At 37.8% G+C, this 21,214-nt stretch overlaps 1 protein-coding gene across 1 annotated transcript; it reads right to left on the bottom strand.

Annotated features, from left to right (window-relative positions):
• Window positions 1–1,985: 1,985 nt before the first annotated feature.
• Window positions 1,986–16,623, bottom strand: LOC137212526 (interferon-induced protein 44-like). The gene is given in 6 exon segments (XM_067716011.1): window positions 1,986–2,221; window positions 2,224–2,251; window positions 7,152–7,301; window positions 7,459–7,654; window positions 8,712–8,829; window positions 16,557–16,623. Coding segments are annotated over 6 exon segments (717 nt in total). The 3' UTR covers window positions 1,986–2,063.
• Between the last annotated feature and the right edge of the window lie 4,591 nt (window positions 16,624–21,214).

Here is a 21,214-nt window from a genome sequence, read left to right as displayed (position 1 = left end):
TTTAAAAAGTTTTTCTTAATTTAACCATTTTAGACTTACTAATAAGATTTTTTAGCAAACTTTTTAATCTAAATGAGGAACTAGATACAAAACTTCCTGATCTATGAGATACCTATTACAGTGTCTCTCCAGCTCAGTTAATCCAACAGTAGCCATGTCCATGATTAACTTTCTTCTAATAATAATAAATCACTCTTCCTGGGCAGACATGACCTAAGATGGGCTGATCATACTTCCTTGCTCTTCTTGGTAAAGTAATTATTCCTGGGGGAGGGAGGTTAGGTGTATGACTTGAGCTGGATCAATTGCAGTCGTTTTGGGGGAGTATTTCACAATGAAACTAGAAAAGAAAAGTCCTTTCTTTTCAGGTCACAAGACTGAATGAATGCCAGCCTGCTGAAGCTTGGACTCAAAAGATGAAGGATTTATCAAGATTGCTAGCGTGAGAGAATGACAGCAATACACAGAAAGAAGGACTCAAAAGGCTGTGGTATATGTGTGTGTGTATGTGTGTGTGTGAAAGAGAGAAAGAGAGAAAGAATAGCTTTTGAATCCCTAGATTCAACAATTCCTGAGGCCAATTCAATTCAATCCCAGCCTTTTCTATTGTTGGATTACTTGATCCAGTACTATAGTCCTCTTTTTTATTCATGTAGTTTAGGTTGAGTTTTGTCACTTGAAATTAAAATAGTCGTAATTCACAGAGTAATCAAACTATAGTCCCTCTCAGTTTTAGTCCTCTGGAACTCATTAATATTAATTGCCACATCCTTGAAGAAGTGTTCAGATATTCAAATAAAAATGGCTTTAGGTTAAAGAATACAATGTTAACTGGGGCCCAAAGAGAATAAAATCAAGCATGTTAGAAGTAACATAAGAAAGCAAAATTAAGATGACTTGGGTGAAGATCAGAAGATGCTGACAAGTCATATTAAAATAAGCTTTGCCAGAATCACATGCACATACCACACACACACATATGCACACACTCAAGTTAGACTCGGTTTTTACAAAAAGAAACTTTAATTTTTCACAGATACAGAACATAATTTTAAAATAAATTATAATTTTTTTTTTACAATTAATGACTTTAAATGGTCCTGTTCCTCTTTGTAGGTATTATGATCTTGTATGTGTAACTTCATTCCAGACTTAAATAAAATACCCCCCTCAGGTTCAACTACTTCTCTTTTTCCTATGTTTTCTCATCTCGCACTGTTTACTCTTCTATGATGAGATTAAAAACTTTTTAATATGCAAAGCATTCACTTATTTTCTTTACTTACACCTGATCATTTCTTTCCTCTGATCTCTTAGTAAAGAGAAACAAAGTATTCTTGATGGATTATTTGGGGAAAATCAACCAATAGGAAGAAGAAACATTGGGCTACAGGAGGTCTAAGCCAACCCTGACTTTGGGAATGCATGCACAATGAGGAAGAGAAGGAATAGAAAAACCAAGATGGCAGAGTCAGGACAGCAAAAGTAGTAGTGTGAGAGTTTCCCAGGAGTTTGTGAGTGAGAGAGAACTAGAGATGATATGATACTCTGATTTCCCACAAGCTAAAATAAGATTTGAGTTTAGATTGATACTTCTGTCTGATCTTTGATTGGAACAGTGCAGTGTGTACTATGCACAGGCTGATAAGAGAAAATACACATAACACTAAAATCTGAGGTCATAAACAGGAAAGGCACACACCTCTACCCAGAACTGACCACACTGCATTAAGAGGGACTTTGACAAGGGAGAGGCATTGAAAAGTCAAGTCAATAACAGTGGAAGTATAAGGTCTGAAGGAAGAACCGATAATCAAAGATCACATCTGATCAGAAACAATGCTGAGCAAATCCCATTCTGGGTCCCAAGCAGCAAAGCCCATTTTAACAGAAGAGGGCAAGGATACTACTTGGGATGTTCAGACAGTGGGAATGACAGAGGTCAATCATTTCAAATATTTCATTTTAAAATAAGACAAGGGGGATGAGAAGTAGTATAGATCCTCTAGGATGTACCCAAACCGGAAGTAGCCATGTAGCTGACACCTTCAAGCTTCTACACCTCAAAAACATCTACTTGTTTCCTCAAGAGGCAAATCCTCTAAGAAGTCATCTGCAGCCCACAGCATCTGTCTCAATGCAGAGAGGTTCAGAACGTCCATGACAGGCTCCAGCTCCCACTCTGACGTATAATTACTAACCACAAAGATGTCAGAAGAACAAATCCAAGTTCTCTGTGAACTGCCTCTAGCTGCAATACAGAATTTAAAACCCAGAAATCTTAAAACAGTGGAAAATACAATTTTATGTTGATATAAATTATGAAAGTAATATCAAAAAGTAGGAGCTTGGCAATACTTGTCCTGTTGGAGAATGTGGAGACAGAGATCTGGCCCCATAAAGGAATTTCTTCAAGAACTTCGCAAGTCAAGTTCTAATATCACTGCTAATTTTCATTTAGAACACACATAATAGATTCAATATGAGTTACAAACTAAAGATAACTAATAGATCCATACAAACTACTCTGAAATTGAAGAATTTTTAACACCCTTATATTAGAATCTATCATTTCCTTCAGCTTCCTTTTAAAGGTTATTCTCAGGATAAGTCTATTTTACTAGACTAGTTTAATGTTGATGTTTAATTCATGCTTAGACTAGTTTGTTTGTGGAACCACACTGCCTGGGTTCAAAGTAGGGCTCTGTCACTTCCTAACATTGTCAGTAAACTGGCAAATGCTTTACTCTGTGTGTTTTTGTTTATCTATCAAATGTGGTAATGACAGTATCCATCTCATAAGGTTGTTATAAGTATTGAATAAGAAAATCTATCACAGAGTGGCATGGACGTATATACACTACCAAACGTAAAATAGATAGCTAGTGGGAAGCAGCTGCATAGCACAGGGAGATCACCTCGGTGCTTTGTGACCACTAGAGGGGTGGGATAGGGAGGGTGGGAAGGAGGGAGATGCAAGAGGGAAGAGATATGGGAACATAATGTATATGTATAACTGATTCACTTTGTTATAAAGCAGAAACTAACACACCATTGTAAAGCAATTATACTCCAATAAAGATGTAAAAAAAAAAAAAGAAAATCTATCACATATTTAGTGCTCAACTAATATTAGCTATCATTATATCCTCCCAACTGTTGTTTCCACCTCCAGGTTCTTTTTGACTCCAGTCTATTGTGCACATGGGCAGCAGATTAATTTTTGTGAAGCTTAACTTTGGTCACATCATTACTCTTTCAAAAAACATTGCTGTGATTCCACATAATGCACCTAATTAATAAAACCACTTCATGCAAATGTAACTTTCTCACTTTCTCTCTCCCTCCAAAGATCCAGCCCTCCGCTAAACTAAATGACTCCATGCTTCCCATACACGCTGCCTTTTCCTTCATTGATGTATTGATTTATGTTGCCCCCAGGGCCTCAATATTTTCGCCTTTTTGTCCCTTCACTTACTGAAGTAGTCCTCCTCCTTGAAAGCCATTTCCCAGTACCACCCCAGGAATGAAATCTTCCCCATCCACTTTAATACAATTTTTTCCTTCTCTAAACTTTCAAAGCATATTATTTTTAATCATTTCTATTTATCATAATTGAGAAAGAAAAACGGAGCTGGAGGAATCAGGCTCCCAGACTTCCGACTGTACTACAAAGCTACAGTAATCAAGACAGTATGGTACTGGCACAAAAACAGAAATATAGATCAAAGGACAGGATAGAAAGCCCAGAGGTAAACCCACCCACATATGGTCACCTTATCTTTGATAAAGGAGGCAAGAATATACAATAGAGAAAAGACAGCCTCTTCAATAAGTGGTGCTGGGAAAACTGGACAGCTACATGTAAAAGAATGAAATTAGAATACTCCACAAGACCATACACAAAAATAAACTCAAAATGGATTATAGACCTAAATGTAAGTCCAGACACTATCAAACACTCAGAGAAAAACATAGGCAGAACACTCGATGACATAAATCACGCAAGATCCTTTTTGACCCACCTCCTAGAGAAATGGAAATAAAAACGAAAGTAAACAAATGGGACCTAATGAAACCTAAAAGCTTTTGCACAACAAAGGAAACCATAAACAAGATGAAAAGACAACCCTCAGAATGGGAGAAAATATTTGCAAATGAAGCAACTGACAAAGGATCAATCTCCAAAAATTACAAGCAGCTCATGGAGCTCAATATCAAAAAAACAAACAACCCAATCCAAAAATGGGCAGAAGGCCTAAATAGACATTTCTCCGATGAAGATATACAGATTGCCAACTAACACATGAAAGAATGCTCAACGTCATTAATCATTAGAGAAATGCAAATCAAAACTACAATGTGATATCATCTCACATCAGTCAGAATGGGCATCATCAAAAAATCTACAAACAATAAATGCTGGAGAGGGTGTGGAGAAAAGTGAACCCTCATACACTGTTAGTGGGAATGTAAATTGATACAGCCACTATGGAGAACAGTATGGAGGTTCCTTAAAAAACTAAAAATAGAACTACCATATGACCCAGCAATCCCAATACTGGGCACATACCCTGAGAAAACCATAATTCAAAAAGAGTCATGTACTACAATGTTCATTGTAGCTCTATTTACAATAGCCAGGACATGGAAGCAACCTAAGTGTCCACTGACAGATGAATGGATAAAGAAGATGTGGCACATATATACAATGGAATATTACCCAGCCATAAAAAGAAACGAAACTGAGTTATTTGTAGTGAGGTGGATGGACATAGAGTCTCTCATACAGAGTGAAGTAAGTCAGAAAGAGAAAAACAAATACCGTATGCTAACACATATATATATGGAATCTAAAAAAAAAAAAAATGGTCATGAAGAACTTAGGGGCAAGACAGGAATAAAGATGCATACCTACTAGAGAATGGACTTGAGGACATGGGGAGAGGGAAGGGTAAGCTGGGACAAAGTGAGAGAGTGATAGTGTATATATAGATATATATACACTACCAAATGTAAAATAGATAGCTAGTGGGAAGCAGACACATAGTACAGGGAGATCAGCTAGGTGGTTTGTGACCACCTAGAGGGGTGGGATAGGGTATGTGGGAGGAAGGGAGATACAAGAGGGAAGAGATATAGGGATATGTATATATGTATAACTGATTCACTTTGTTATAAAGCAGAAACTAACTCACCATTGTAAAGCAATTATACTCCAATTAAAACGTTTAAACAAATGTAATTATGTATTCTGTTCTTGTCACCCTTTTAATAAACCTAGCATGTTCCTTCAAAAAAATAAAAGAAATAAAAAAGGAAAAGGGGCTGTATAGATTTATTTGAATAATTTTTTGAACAAACTGTTATAAAAGGTGCATGATACTTAAAAGAGAAATAGAAATGGGTAATATTTGATACATTAAGAGCAGCTATTACTTTTAAATGTGATAAGCATATCATGCCTATATTTAATAAAAGACACATATGACCTTATGTGTATATATATTTAATTTAAATATATATTTAAATGCATATTCATTTATGGATGAAATATTATGACTTCTCAGATCTTCTTCCAAATAATACAGGAGAGGAGAAAGTGGGTAGGCACAGATGAAACAAGATTGGCTATAAATAAAAAATTGTTGAAGCTATGTAAATGCAAATTCATTAAATTGTTTTGTCCACTTTTGCATAGGTTTAACATTCTCTAAATAAATATTTCTTTTAAAGAATATTTTAAAATAAACTTAACTACCTCTACAAGATAACTTTAAAGAATGAAAGAAGTTTGCATGAATATAAAAATAAAGCATGCTCTGTTTCTGGATAAAAACACTGGATATGTAAAGATGTATATCAACACTCAATATATAATTTTAATGTAATTTCAATCAAAGCACCAACAAGTCAAACACAAATACAAACAATCAAATAAAACACTAACAAGTTCATTTAGAAAAGGAAAAGTATATGTATAAAATAGTCCAAAACATGTGAGAAATGAATAATGAATATGACATCCAGTTGGTTATCAAGACATAATTGATTGCTATGGCAATTAAAACAATTAGACAATATGGTAATAAAAGCAATATTATAAAGGAATTGAAAAATACATTAATAGGACAAACTATAGATTGCAAAACTAAATACCCATATTTAGAAGGGAAAGATACAACTTTCAATAAAATATGTTAGCACATTCGCCTATTCATTTGGAACAAGGTGAATTAATAATTAACTTAAGATCTAAATGTTTATAAAAAGGAACCGGAAAGTTTTTTTAAAAGGCAGACTAAAGTAGCTTTTCTCTTTCATCTCTTCCTTCCTCTTGCCTGGAATACCAACAGTGCTTAGCATGAACATCTTGAGAATATAAAGATGAAAACCACATGTCTTAGTCAGCTTGGGCTGCTATAACAAGTTACCGTATTGGTTTACTTAAACAACAAACTTTTATTTCTCATAGTTCTGGAAGCTAGGAAATCCAAGATCAAGGTGCTGGTAAATTTTGTGTGTGGTTAGACCCTGGTGTGTAGACAGCCAACTTCTTGCTGTGTCCTCATATGGCTGCAAGAGAGGTCATCTCTCTTGTGTTCTTTCTCACAAGGGCACTAATTGCATTCATGAGGGCTTCACCGTCATGACCTAATCACCTCCCAAACTTGCTCTGTCTCCAAACATCATCACACTATGGATTAAGGCTTCAACATGTGAATGGAGGGTGGGGGGCAAACATTACATCCATAGCCTTATGCTGAGGATCTCAGAACAGAAAGTCAGAAGGACACATGAAATTAATAACCTTCCACACTTGCCCAAAGCGGCCTACCTTCAAACTTTCTGTTACATAAGAAAAATCACCCTTGTGAGTAAATTGACGTAGTTAGACTTCTGTTTCACATAGCCAAAAGCAATTGAATGTATAACAACATTCAGAGTTGTTATAACAACTATGAGAGAAGAACCCTATGGATGTTTTAATTCTTTATAAAATAAAATGTCAAAAAACAGAAAAATATCTTGAACAAGTGTAGTTTAATAAAATAAATGCCAGTGCACTAGAGTCTAATATTGTCGATAGTGGGCAAAAATAAACATTTCAAGTATCAATTATACTTTCTCAATAATTAGCCAAATCTTACCTGGTATCTGTCAGGAATTCAGCCTTCTAAGATATAGGGTATGTCATCCATGCACAACCCTTCTTCTTTCTCACTCAGCCCCATTGAGTCACACAGAATAAATGGCCGGGTGTTGCCATCCTTCCCATCCTTAATGAAATATGTTCTGTACTGCAGAGGAAAAAAAAGTAACTTTAAAAGTTCATTTTCTAAAAAACTGTGAATTGAAATGAAGTCTACATGTAATGAAATTGATCAGCAAAAGACTTTTCAAATATAATTAACTTGAACAAAGAAGCAAAGGCTGAGTGACCTAGAACAGACTCACGTTTTCAGATACCGCAGTTGTCTTAGACCCCACCAAGGCCTGGTTTGTTACACGGCCTCGGAAAACAGAGTTCACTGAGTTGAAAAAGCTAGACTTCCCAGCTCCAATTGGACCCAAAAGCAGAATTCGTATTTGGTGAACCAGGCCTCCATATGGTTCGGAAGTTCTTATAGCAGACAATAAGTTCTCCTTGAGCCTGTTTAGACAAGACAAGTTAAACAGTTGACTAAGGTTAGGTCACAAGACTCTACCATAAATTTTCCTAGAATTCAGTCTTTTTTCTCATATGTTATTATTTATTTTTGATTAGTATCTTGTATAAAAAGACACGAAAATATCTTATCTCAAATCCTATTGTAAAAGAAGTAAGAGTAACAGTTTTAACTAAAGACAATCAGACATAAAACCTTTCAGATTTAAGCATATATAAACCTTGGAATAAACAGCAATTATGTTAAACATGAAAATAAATTATCAATAATAAACTTCAAAACCCACAACATAATATGTGACTTTTGAGGTTTATAGAGGTAGAAAATTTCTAACATGTTCTTGAAGTTCATGATAGGTATTCCCCACCTGCCAACCACCCCTGCCCTGAAGTAGTTGAAACCAGCCATAGCTGTAAGAATTCTAAGCAAAAGTGTAGACATTCAGCCAAATAATTATTTCCTTTCAAGTATATAAAAACATTAGAAATGTCTTTCATCCACTCAGTGCTATTTTTGTTTTAACATTACTATTATGAAATATTTTATGATTATAAATATAACTTGTTCTTGGTGATCCACAAGTTACCTGCTATAATTTGCACTACGAATTTTATTGACAAAACCTATAGTAGAGAGGGGGGACCTTGAAGATGGCGGAAGAGTAAGACGCGGAGATCACCTTCCTCCCCACAGATACACCAGAAATACATCTACACGTGGAACAACTCCTACAGAACACCTACTGAACGCTGGCAGAAGACCTCAGACCTCCCAAAAGGCAGGAAACTCCCCATGTACCTGGGTAGGGCAAAAGAAAAAAAGAAAAAACAGAGACAAAAGAATAGGGACGGCACCTGCACCAGTGGGAGGGAGCTGTGAAGGAGGAAAAGTTTCCACACACTAGAAGCCCCTTCGCGGGCGGAGACTGCGGGAGGCGGAGGGGGGAGCTTCGGGGCCGCGGAGGAGAGCACAGCAACAGGGCTGCGGAGGGCAAAGCGGGGAGATTCCCGCACAGAGGATCGGTGCCGACCGGGCACTCACCAGCCCGAGAGGCTTGTCTGCTCACCCGCCGGGGCGGGCGGGGCTGCGAGCTGAGGTTCGGGTTTCGGTTTCAGACGGAGCGCAGGGAGAGGACTGGGGTTGGCGGCTTGAACATAGCCTGAAGGGGTTAGTGCACCACGGCTAGCCGGGAGGGAGTCCGCGGGAAAGTCTGCACATGCCGAAGAGGCAAGAGACTTTTTCTTCCCTCTTTGTTTCCTGGTGCGCGAGGAGAGGGGTTTAAGAGCGCTGCTTAAAGGAACCCCAGAGACGGGCGCGAGCCGCGGCTGAAAGCGCGAACCTCAGAGACGGGCGGGAGACGCTGGGGCTGCTGCTGCCGCCACCAAGGGGCCTGTGTGCGAGCACAGGTCACTCTCCACACCCCTCTTCCGCGGAGCCTGTGCAGCCCGCCACTGCCGGGTTCCCGGGATCCAGGGACAACTTCCCCGGGAGAACGCACGGCGGGCCTCGGGCTGGTGCGGCGTCACGCCGGCCTCTGCCGCCGCAGGCCCGCCCCGCGCTCCGTGCCCCTCCCTCCCCCCCCCCCCCCCCCCCCCGGCCTGAGTGCGCCAGAGCCCCCGAATCAGCGGCTCCTTTAACCCCGTCCTGTCTGAGCAAAAAACAGACGCCCTCCAGCGACCTACACGCAGAGGCAGGGCCAAATCCAAAGCTGAGCCCCTGTGAGCTGTGAGAACAAAGAAGACAAAGGGAAATCTCTCCCAGCAGCCTCAGAAGCAGCGGATTAAAGCTCCACAATCAACTTGATACACCCTCATCTGTGGAATACCTGAATAGACAAGGAATGATCCCAAATTGAGGAGGTGGACTTTAGGAGCAAGATCTATGATTTTTTTCCCTTTTCCTCTTTTTGTGAATGTGTATGTGTATGCTCCTGTGTGAGATCTTGTCTGTATAGTCTTGCTTCCACCATTTGTCCTAGGGTTCTATCCGTCCATGGTTTTTTTAAAAAAATTTTTTAATAATTAATTTTAATTTTAATAACTTTATTATACTTTACCTTCTTTCTTTCTTTCTTTCTTTCTTTCTTTCCTTCCTTCCTTCCTTCCCTCCTTTAGACAATGAATCACCCCAAATTGAGGAGGTGGTCTCTGACAGCAAGATTTATGATTTTTCCCCCTTTACCTCTTTTTGTGAGGGTGTATGTGTATGCTTCTGTGTAAGATTTTGTCTGTATAGCTTTGCTTCCAACATTTGTCCTAAGGTTCTATCCGTCCCTTTTTAATTCAATAACTTTATTATACTTTATTTTATTTTTACTGTATCTTCTTTCTTTCTGTCTTTTTTCCTTCTTTCCCTCCTTCCTTCCTTCCTGCCTCCCTCCCTCCCTCCTTTCTTTCCTTCTTGCCTTCTTTCCTTCTTTGCTTCTTTCTTTCTTCCTTCCTTCCTTCCTTCCTTCCCTCCTTTCCTTCTTTCTTTCCTCATACTTCTACTAATTCCCTCTACTTTTTCTCCCTTTTATTCTGAGCCGTGTGGATGAAAGGCTCTTGGTGCTCCAGCCAGGAGTCAGGGCTCTGCCTCTGAGGTAGGAGAGCCAACTTCAGGACATTGGTCAACAAGAGACCTCCCAGCTCCACATAATATCAAACAGTGAAAATCTCCCAGAGACCTCCATCTTAACACCAGCACCCAGCTTCACTCAACGACCAGCAAGCCACAGTGCTGGACAACCTATGCCAAACAACTAGCAAAACAGGAACACAACCCCACCCATTAGCAGAGAGGCTGCCTAAAATCATAATAAGGCCACAGACACCCCAAAACACACCACCAGACGTGAACCTGCCCACTAGAGAGACAAGATCCAGCCTCATCCACCACAACACAGGCACTAGTCCCCTCCACCAGGAAGCCTACACAACCCACTGAACCAACCTTAGCCACTGGAGACAGACAACAAAAACAACGGGAACTATGAACCTGCAGCCTGCAAAAAGGAGACCCCAAACACAGTAAGATAAGCAAAATGAGAAGACAGAAAAACACACAGCAGATAAAGGAGCAAGATAAAAATGCACCAGACCTAACAAATGAAGAGGAAATAGGCAGTCTACCTGAAAAAGAATTCAGAATAATGATAGTAAGGATGATCCAAAATCTTGGAAATAGAATGGACAAAATGCAAGAAACAGTTAACAAGGACCTAGAAGAAATAAAGATGAAACAAGCAACGATGAACAATACAATAAATGAAATTAAAAGTACTCTAGATGGGATCAATAGCAGAATAACTGAGGCAGAAGAACGGATAAGTGACCTGGAAGATAAAATAGTGGAAATAACTACTGCAGAGCAGAATAAAGAAAAAAGAATGAAAAGAACTGAGGACAGTCTCAGAGACCTCTGGGACAACATTAAACGCACCAACATTCGAATTATAAGGGTTCCAGAAGAAGAAGAGAAAAAGAAAGGGACTGAGAAAATATTTGAAGAAATTATAGTTGAAAACTTCCCTAATATGGGAAAGGAAATAGTTAGTCAAGTCCAGGAAGCACAGACAGTCCCATACAGGATAAAAACAAGGAGAAATATGCCAAGACACATATTAATCAAACTGTCAACAATTAAATACAAAGAAAGCATATTAAAAGCAGCAAGGGAAAGAAACCAAATAACACACAAGGGAATCCCCATAAGGTTAACAGCTGATCTCTCAGCAGAAACCCTACAAGCCAGAAGGGAGTGGCAGGACATACTGAAAGTGATGAAGGAGAAAAACCTGCAACCAAGACTACTCTACCCAGCAAGGATCTCATTCAGATTTGATGGAGAAATTAAAACCTTTACAGACAAGCAAAAGCTGAGAGAGTTCAGCACCACCAAACCAGCTTTACAACAAATGCTAAAGAAACTTCTCTAGATAAGAAACACAAGAGAAGGAAAAGACCTACAATAACGAACCCAAAACAATTTAGAAAATAGGAATAGGAACATACATATCGATAATTACCTTAAATGTAAATGGACTAAATGCTCCCACCAAAAGACACAGATTGGCTGAATGGATACAAAAACAAGACCCTTATATATGCTGTCTACAAGAGACCCACTTCAGACCTAGAGACACATACAGACTGAAAGTAAGGGGATGGAAAAAGATTCCATGCAAATGGAAACCAAAAGAAAGCTGGAGTAGCAATTCTCATATCAGACAAAATAGACTTTAAAATAAGGACTATTAAAAGAGACAAAGAAGGACACTACATAATGATCAAGGGATCGATCCAAGAAGAAGATATAACAATTGTAAATATTTATGCACCCAACATAGGAGCACCTCAATACATAAGGCAAATACGAACAGCCATAAAAGGGGAAATCGACAGTAACACATTCATAGTAGGGGACTTTAACACCCCACTTTCACCAATGGACAGATCATTCAAAATGAAAATAAATAAGGAAACACAAGCTTTAAATGATACATTAAACAAGATGAACTTAATTGATATTTATAGGACACTCCATCCAAAAACAACAGAATACACATTTTTCTCAAGTGCTCATGGAACATTCTCCAGGATAGATCATATCTTGGGTCACAAATCAAGCCTTGGTAAATTTAAGAAAATTTAAATTGTATCAAGTATCTTTTCTGACCACAACGCCATGAGACTAGATATCAATTACAAGAAAAGATCTGTAAAAAATACAAACACATGGAGGCTAAACAATACACTACTTAATAACGAAGTGATCACTGAAGAAATCAAAGAGGAAATAAAAACATACCTAGAAACAAATGACAATGGAGACACAACTACCCAAAACCTATGGGATGCAGCAAAAGCAGTTCTAAGGGGGAAGTTTATAGCAATACAAGCCCACCTTAAGAAGCAGGAAACATCTCGAATAAACAACCTAACCTTGCACTTCAAGCAATTAGAGAAAGAAGAACAAAAAAAAAAAAAACCCAAAGCTAGCAGAAGGAAAGAAATCATAAAGATCAGATCAGAAATAAATGAAAAAGAAATGAAGGAAACAATAGCAAAGATCAATAAAACTAAAAGCTGGTTCTCTGAGAAGATAAACAAAATAGATAAACCATTAGCCAGACTTATCAAGAAGAAAAGGGAGAAGACTCAAATCAATAGAATTAGAAATGAAAAAGGAGAAGTAACAACTGACACTGCAGAAATAAAAGAGATCATGAGAGATTACTAAAAGCAACTCTATGCCAATAAAATGGACAATCTGGAAGAAATGGACAAATTCTTAGAAATGCACAACCTGCCAAGACTGAATCAGGAAGAAATAGAAAATATGAACAGACCAATCACAAGCACTGAAATTGAAACTGTGATTAAAAATCTTCCAACAAACAAAAGCCCAGGACCAGATGGCTTCACAGGCGAATTCTATCAAACATTTAGAGAAGAGCTAACACTTATCCTTCTCAAACTCTTCCAAAATATAGCAGAGGGAGGAACACTCCCAAATTCCTTCTACGAGGCCACCATCACCTTGATACCAAAGCCAGACAAGGATGTCACAAAGAAAGAAAACTACAGGCCAATATCACTGATGAACATAGATGCAAAAATCCTCAACAAAATACTGGCAAACAGAATCCAACCGCACATTAAAAGGATCATACACCATGATCAAGTGGGGTTTATTCCAGGAATGCAAGGATTCTTCAATATATGCAAATCTATCAATGTGATAAACCATATTAACAAATTGAAGGAGAAAAAACATATGATCATCTCAATAGATGCAGAGAAAGCTTTTGACAAAATTCAACACCCATTTATGATAAAAAAAACCCCTGCAGAAAGTAGGCATAGAGGGAACTTTCCTCAACATAATAAAGGCCATATATGACAAGCCCACAGCAAACATCATCCTCAATGGTGAAAAACTGAAAGCATTTCCACTAAGACCAGGAACAAGACAAGGTTGCCCACTCTCACCACTCTTATTCAACATAGTTTTGGAATTTTTAGCCACAGCAATCAGAGAAGAAAAGGAAATAAAGTGAATCCAAATTGGAAAAGAAGAAGTAAAGCTGTCACTCCTTGCAGATGACATGATACTATACATAGAGCATCCTAAAGATGCTACCAGAAAACTACTAGAGCTAATCAATGAATTTGGTAAAGTAGCAGGATACAAAATTAATGCACAGAAATCTCTGGCATTCCTATACACTAATGATGAAAAATCTGAAAGTGAAATCAAGAAAACACTCCCATTTACCATTGCAAGAAAAAGAATAAAATATCTAGGAATAAACCTACCTAAGGAGACAAAAGACCTGTATGCAGAAAATTATAAGACACTGATGAAAGAAATTAAAGATGATGCAAATAGATGGAGAGATATACCTTGTTCTTGGACTGGAAGAATCAACATTGTGAAAATGACTCTACTACCCAAAGCAATCTATAGATTCAATGCAATCCCTATCAAACTACCACTGGCATTTTTCACAGCAGTAGAACAAAAAATTTCGCAATTTGTATGGAAACACAAAAGACCCCGAATAGCCAAATCAATCTTGAGAACGATGCCACGGAGCGGCTGGGCCCGTGAGCCATGGCCGCTGAGCCTGCACGTCCGGAGCCCGTGCTCTGCAACGGGAGAGGCCACAACGGTGAGAGGCCCGCGTACCGCACAAAAAAAAAAAAAAAAAAAAAAAGTTCCACATTCTAATTAAATAAAGCAAATCATTCGAAAAATCAGATAGAACTGTATAAGATTACAGTAGAGTTCATTTATTCTCTATAGTTCCCTGTTTTTGAAATATTAATTAAAAAACAAAACCAGTGAAAGAGAAAAGCATGATCATTAGCAGTGATTTCACTCTGAAACTTTTTTCAAAGAAAGAAAAACGGGCAACTTTCTTCGCACACAGCTAGGAAACATTGGATGGCAGCAAGTCACTTACCGGTTTTTCAGAGTTGGACGAGGCTTCAACTGCTCTCTCTGATTTATGGAACCGCCACAGTTGGGACACTGAAGGTTCTGCTGAGATCAGTGGCTTCCTGTTCATAAGAAAGGAAAGTGAAACTCACAGCAGCAAAAAATCAGGAGACAGCAAGCCACCTGCTGTTAAGTTTCTTTTTCTCTAGTAAAAAAGAGACAGCAGCAAACAATCAGGAGACAGCAAGCCACCTGCTGTTAAGTTTCTTTTTCTCTAGTAAAAAAGAGACAGAAAACAAGAAAAAAATAAAAAGATTCCTGTTGAGCACAGGAAAAAGATCTTTGGTCCCCTCTGCAGCCCACATCTAGACATGCATGAAATGGCAATTATTAATTAAAAATTGCGATAAAATTAATAGTTAATAATTTCTTGTGCATATAACTATGTATTTGGCACTGTGCACCTACCTGCATTTTCCTAGTTTCTGCTCAAAACAATCTCATACAGTAAACACTATTAGCATCCCTATTTCTCAGAGTATGAAAATAAAACTTAAGGACATTAAGAGACTTTGCCCAAAGTAATGGAGCTGATAGAGTGGTGCAGCCATCTGGTATTCAAAACCCAGACTCTGCACTGGAACAAACAGTTTATGATTTGGCTTTTCCTGAATGCATACGTAAGGCAGTGTACGGCCTCTTTTCCTGTTTATACATTCATTCATTCAATACAGACTTAGATCCTGGGAAGGAAAATGCTGAGTAAGATAAAACCACTGCCCTCAGGGACCATGCTGTGTACTCAGGGAGACAGTCGGGTACACAGACAATTATGTTAGGGAGACAGTCGGGTACACAGACAATTATGTTAGTGTGCCGAGGGCTACAAGTGGAGTAAGAACGAGATTGTCTGGGGACCAGGATGATGGTGGCCTCACCCAGTCTTAGTGCACTAGGAAAAAGCTTGCTAAAAGATCAAAGTTTAGACTGAGACATGAATTACAAGGAAGAAGTGAAGCAAGAGAGAGCACAGTGTTATGAGACCTCCAATTATTTTAGTCTGACTGGAATGGAGTGACAACATCAGATTGGCAGGCAATGAGGCTAGGGAGGTGATCAGGGTTTTAAAAGACGCAGACATAGAGAATGGACTTGAGGACACGGGGAGGGGGCAGGGTAAGCTGGAACGAAGTGAGAGAGCGGCATGTAGTTATATACACTACCAAATGTAAAATAGATAGCTGATGGGAAGCAGCCACATAGCACAGGGAGATCGGCTCAGTGCCTTGCGTCCACCTAGAGGGGTGGGATAGGGAGGGTGGGAGGGAGACGCAGGAGGGAGGAGATACAGGGATATATATATATATATATATATATATATATATATATATATATATATATATATATATATGTATGTATAGCTGATTCACTTTGTTATACAGCAGAAACTAACAAACCATTGTAAAGCAGTTATACTCCAATAAAGTTGTTTAAAAAAATAAATAAACTGTACAAAATAAAAAATATATATACACACCTGGGGGGGGGAAAAGTCTTATTTAAATTGAATTTTTATCAGGAAGACAACATTCACACTCTAAAAGCAGGGGGTGGCATGGTCAAAATTGAACGTCTTAGAAAGAAAAGTGTATTTGTTGTTTCTTGCTTTGTAACAAATACCATAAACCTAGAGGCTTTGAAACAACTCACATTTATTATGGCACAGTTTTTCCATGGATCAGGAGACCAGTATGGCTCAAGTGGATTCTCTCCTCAGGGTCTCTCACTCAAGGTGTTGGCCAGGAGTGGTCTCATCTTTCTCTGGGAAAGCTCTTTCCGGTTACGGCAGAATTCAGTTCCGAGAAAGTGTAAGACTGAGGTCCCCTATTCTTTACTCGCTGCCAGCCTGAGGCCACTCTCAGCTCCAAGAGGATGCTCCCAGTTCCTTGCCAATGGTCTCACTCATCTGAGGCTTACAAGACATGGTGGCAACAGAATCCTCCAAGGCCAGCAGCAGAATGTCCCTCATGTCAAATCTCCTTCAGAGAGAGCCCCTTTCTTTTAAGGGTTTACCTGATTGCATCAAGCCCACCCACTGAAGATAATCTCTCTTTTAAAGCCAATAAATTAATCATGGAAGTGGTATCCCATCATTTTCAGATCTCTCTCACACTCAAGGGTAGAGAGTTACACAAGGGTGTAGGTCATGGGGGGGCCATCATAGATTTCTGACTATCACAAAGGGCAAGACTGAGATCAAAGAGACCACTTTTTAGCCTTTTGCATTTATTTATTTATTCAATCATTCGTCCATTCATCTATCAGTCCTTTTTTTTTCTTTTTTTTTTTTTGAAGTATAACTGATTTACAGTACTGTGTTAGTTTCAGATATACAGTATAGTGATTCAGTATTTTTGCGGATTATGTTCCATTATAGATTATTACAAGATAAGGGGTATGATTCCCTGAGCTATACAGTAAATCCTTGTTGTGTATCTATTTTATGTATAGTAGTTTGTATCTGTTATTCCCATAACCCTACTTTGTCCACCCTCTCTTCCCTCTCCCCTTTGGTAACCCCAAGTTTATTTTCTATGTCTGTGAGTCTTTTTCAGTTTTGCATATAGTTTTATTTTTTATATTCCACATATAAGTGATATCATGTAATATTTGTCTTTCTCTGTCTGACTTACTTCATTAAGTATATTACTCTCTAGGTCCATCCATGTTGCTGCCCATTTACTCTTCTTATTCCTGTGTTGTATACCTGAAACTATCATAACATTGTAAGCCAATTATACTTCAATTTAAAAAAAATTTTAGTCAAACAGGAAAAAAAAAGATTCCCAGGTCTGCCTAGAGTAAGACTCTAAATCCTAGACTCAGGCCTTAAAGACTGAAATGGCCAAAGTGTTTTGTCACTTGAGTTATTCCTGTAGCTGAATAGGGGGGCCACCTCCAAAAGCAGTGAGCATCCCCCACACTGTGTGTAGTTAGGAAGACCAGAGAGCCACGGCTGCCTCACCCGGGGGACAGAAAGGTATGGCCCTGCCTTCCTTCTCCTTCTTCGTGCTTCCTGTTGTTCTGCAGCCTCTTCCAGACACAGACTCAGAGTCTCTAGCTTCCCAGTACTGTCTTGCTTTGAACATTTTGTTTTCTTTCCACTTATTTTGCTTCCTCATCCCATAATGCCTTCCTTTTCTATTTTCTTCCTCCTTAGCATTTTTCCTTCCTTGGCTTTCTTCCTTCTCCTCTGTGGTTAGTCTCCACTTCTGCTTGTTATTCCTCAGCTGCTTAATATACATTTGAAGAATGAATTAAATTAAACAGGTGAATGACAATTTAGAAACCCCCAAGGTTAAAGAAGAGCCTGGTCATGACCATTGTGACCCATTTTCTAAAGAGAAAGTAGAGCATATTTAAAGAAAAATGTCTCTTTGAGAAAATAAAAATAATGAAAAATATTTTCCTATGATTAAATAATTTCCTTTCCTTATGATTAAACACACAACTGTTCATTTATTGATTTCTTATTATTCTGCATTGTAGATGAACAGTGAACTGATTTTAATATGATACTCAGACTTAGGCTCAGGAAGAACAGTCTACAATGCTTATGTAATTTCACATTTGGGACTACAATAAACTGTGGTATGAAAAATGTCAAATTTACCAGTTTTACTACATTTAATATTTTTATTATTAAATGAAAAAGAATATTGCATAATAAAATTTTCACAGTAATCATGAGCATAAAATAGAAATATATTTAAAAGAGATACAAATTTCACTCTTCCAACTCAAGTATGTTAAATCATCGTTTTCTTTAAATCGATTTATTCATTTCTGAATCCCTCTCCCAGAGTGTTGGGAATTTATGCTCTGGCATTTGGGGAACTCTTCACTTTCAGAATTGGACCAAGGACATTGAATCCAGCAGCAGGACAGTACATGTCCTGAAGCAGTTAGGGCATGTGTCCTAAGCAAACTATCCCAGTGACAGGAGCTTGACGGGGCCCCTTCTCCCTTGACTCCTGGACAAAACTACTTCCAGTTTCCCTGTTGATATCCATGTAACACATTCCTGTTCTTTAAGTCAATGAGCATTGACTATTGTTGCTTATAACAATAGAACCCTAACAAACCTGCATTTACTTCTCTATTAACACTCTCACATCCTGGATGATTTGATTTGGTCCCATACTCTATTTTTCTTTTCTTTTTTTTTTTTTTGTATATGGTACAATTAGTGTTTTTATTGAAATACAGTTAATTTACAATGTTGTGTCAGTTTCAAGTGCACAGCAAAGTGATTCAGTGATATATATATATATATATATATATATATATATATATATATATATAAAATATATTCTTTTTCAGATTTTTTCCATTAAAGATTATTACAAGATATTGAGTATAGTTCCCTATGCTCTACAGTCAGTGCTTATTATTTATGTATTTTATATATAGTAGTGTGTATCTGTTAATCCCAAACTTCTAATTTATCCCTCCCCTGCCCCCTTTCCCCTTTGGTAACCATAAGATTGTTTTCTACGTCTGTGAGTCTGTTTCTGTTTTGTAAATAAGCTAATTTGTATCGGTTTTTTTAGATTCCACAAATAAGTGATATCATGATATTTGTCTTTCTCTGCCTGACGTACTTCACTTAGTATGATAATCTCTAGGTCCATCCATGTTGCTGAAAAAAGCATTATTTCATTATTTTTTAAGGCAGAATAATATCCCATTGTGTATATATATATATCACCTCTTCATTATCTATTCATCTGTCTATGGACACTTAGGTTGCTTCCATGTCTTGGCTATTGTAAATAGTGCTGCTGTGAACATTGGGGCACATGTATCTTTTCAAATTAGAGTGTTCCTCTTTTCTAGATATAAGCCCAGGAATGGGATTGCTGGACCATGTGGTAACTCTATTTTTAGTTTTTTTAAGGAATCTCCACACTGTTTTCCTTAGTGTTTACATCAATTTACATTCCCACCAACAGTGTAGGAGGTTTCCCTTTTCTCCACACCCTCTCCAGCATTCATTATTTGTAGACTTTTTGATGATGGCCATTCTGACCAGTGTGAAGTGATACCTCATTGTAGTTTTAATGTGTATTTCTCTAATAATTAGCAATGTTGAGCATCTTTGCATGTGCCTCTTGGAGATCTCTATGTCTTCTTTGGAGAAATGTGTATTTAAGTCTTCTGCTCATTTTTTGATTTGATGAAACCTTAAGACTCCGCACAAAAACTATTAGAACTGATAAACAAGTTCAGCAAGGTAGCAGGATACAAGATTAACACACAGAAATCTGTTGCAGTTCTTTACACTAACAATGCAATATCAGAAAGAGAAAATTTTTTAAAATCCCTTTTAAAATTGCATCAAAAAAATAAAATACTTAGGAATAAATCTGACCAAAAAGGTGAATGACTTATATGCTGCAAACTATAAAACATTGGTAAAGGAAACTGAAGGTGATTCAGAGAAATGGAAAGATATCCCATGTTCTTGGACTGAAAGAATTAATATTGTTAAAATGGACATACTACCCAAAGCAATCTACAGCTTTAATTCAATCCCTATCAATTTACTCATGACATTTTTCATAGAACTAGAACAAATAATCAAAAAATTCATATGGAACCATAAAAAACCCAGAATTGCCAAAACAACAAAGCTAGAGGTATAACCATCTCAGACTTCAGACAATACTACAAAGCTACAGTAATCAAAACAGCATGATATTGGCACAGAAAACAGACATATGGATTAATGGAACAGAATAGAGAGCCCAGAAATAAACCCACACACCTACAGTCAATGAATCTTCAACAAAGGAGGCAAGAATATACAATGGTCAAAAGACAGTCTCTTCAGCAAGTGGTGTTGGTAAAGTTGGATAGCCGCATGTAAATCAATGAAGTTAGAACACTCCCTCACACCATACACAAAAATAAACTCCAAATGGCTTAAAGACTTAAATATAAGACATGACATCATAAAATTCCTAGAAGAGAACATAGGCAAAACATTCTCTGACATAAATTGTAACAATGTTTTCTTAGGTCAGTCTCCCAAGGCAAAAGAAATAAAAGCAAGAATAAACAAATAGGACCTAATCAAACTTATAAGTTTTTGCACAGCAAAGAAAACCATAAACAAGTTGAAAAGACAACCTACAGACTGGGAGAAAATATTCACAAATGAGCAAATGACAAGGGCTTAAATTCCAAAATACACAAACAGCACATACAACTCAATACCAAAAAAACAAACAGTCCCTTACTTTAAATACCACCTATGTTGATATGCCAAGGACTCTTAAATGCATGTCTTCAGTCCTGACCTCTTCCCAGAACATCAGGCTGACCACTTGATATCTCTACTGGATGTCTAAAAAGCATTTAAGTTTTTAACAGGCCTACACCAAAACCTGCCTTCAAACATGACCTCACTTCTCCCCTAGTAGTTCCTGTTTTAGTTAAGGATACCAATACCCATCTAGCTTTATTCAGACAAAGCCTAAGAATTCTTCTTAATTTCTCTTTTTTGTTTCACTCCATATCCAAATTATGAGCAAAGCTGTCACTACAAAATATTT

Source organism: Pseudorca crassidens, chromosome 2 (genome assembly GCF_039906515.1).
Source record: "Pseudorca crassidens isolate mPseCra1 chromosome 2, mPseCra1.hap1, whole genome shotgun sequence".
In the NCBI taxonomy this organism is placed as follows: Eukaryota; Metazoa; Chordata; class Mammalia; order Artiodactyla; family Delphinidae; genus Pseudorca; species Pseudorca crassidens.
This window is presented reverse-complemented; position numbering and strand designations above follow the sequence as displayed.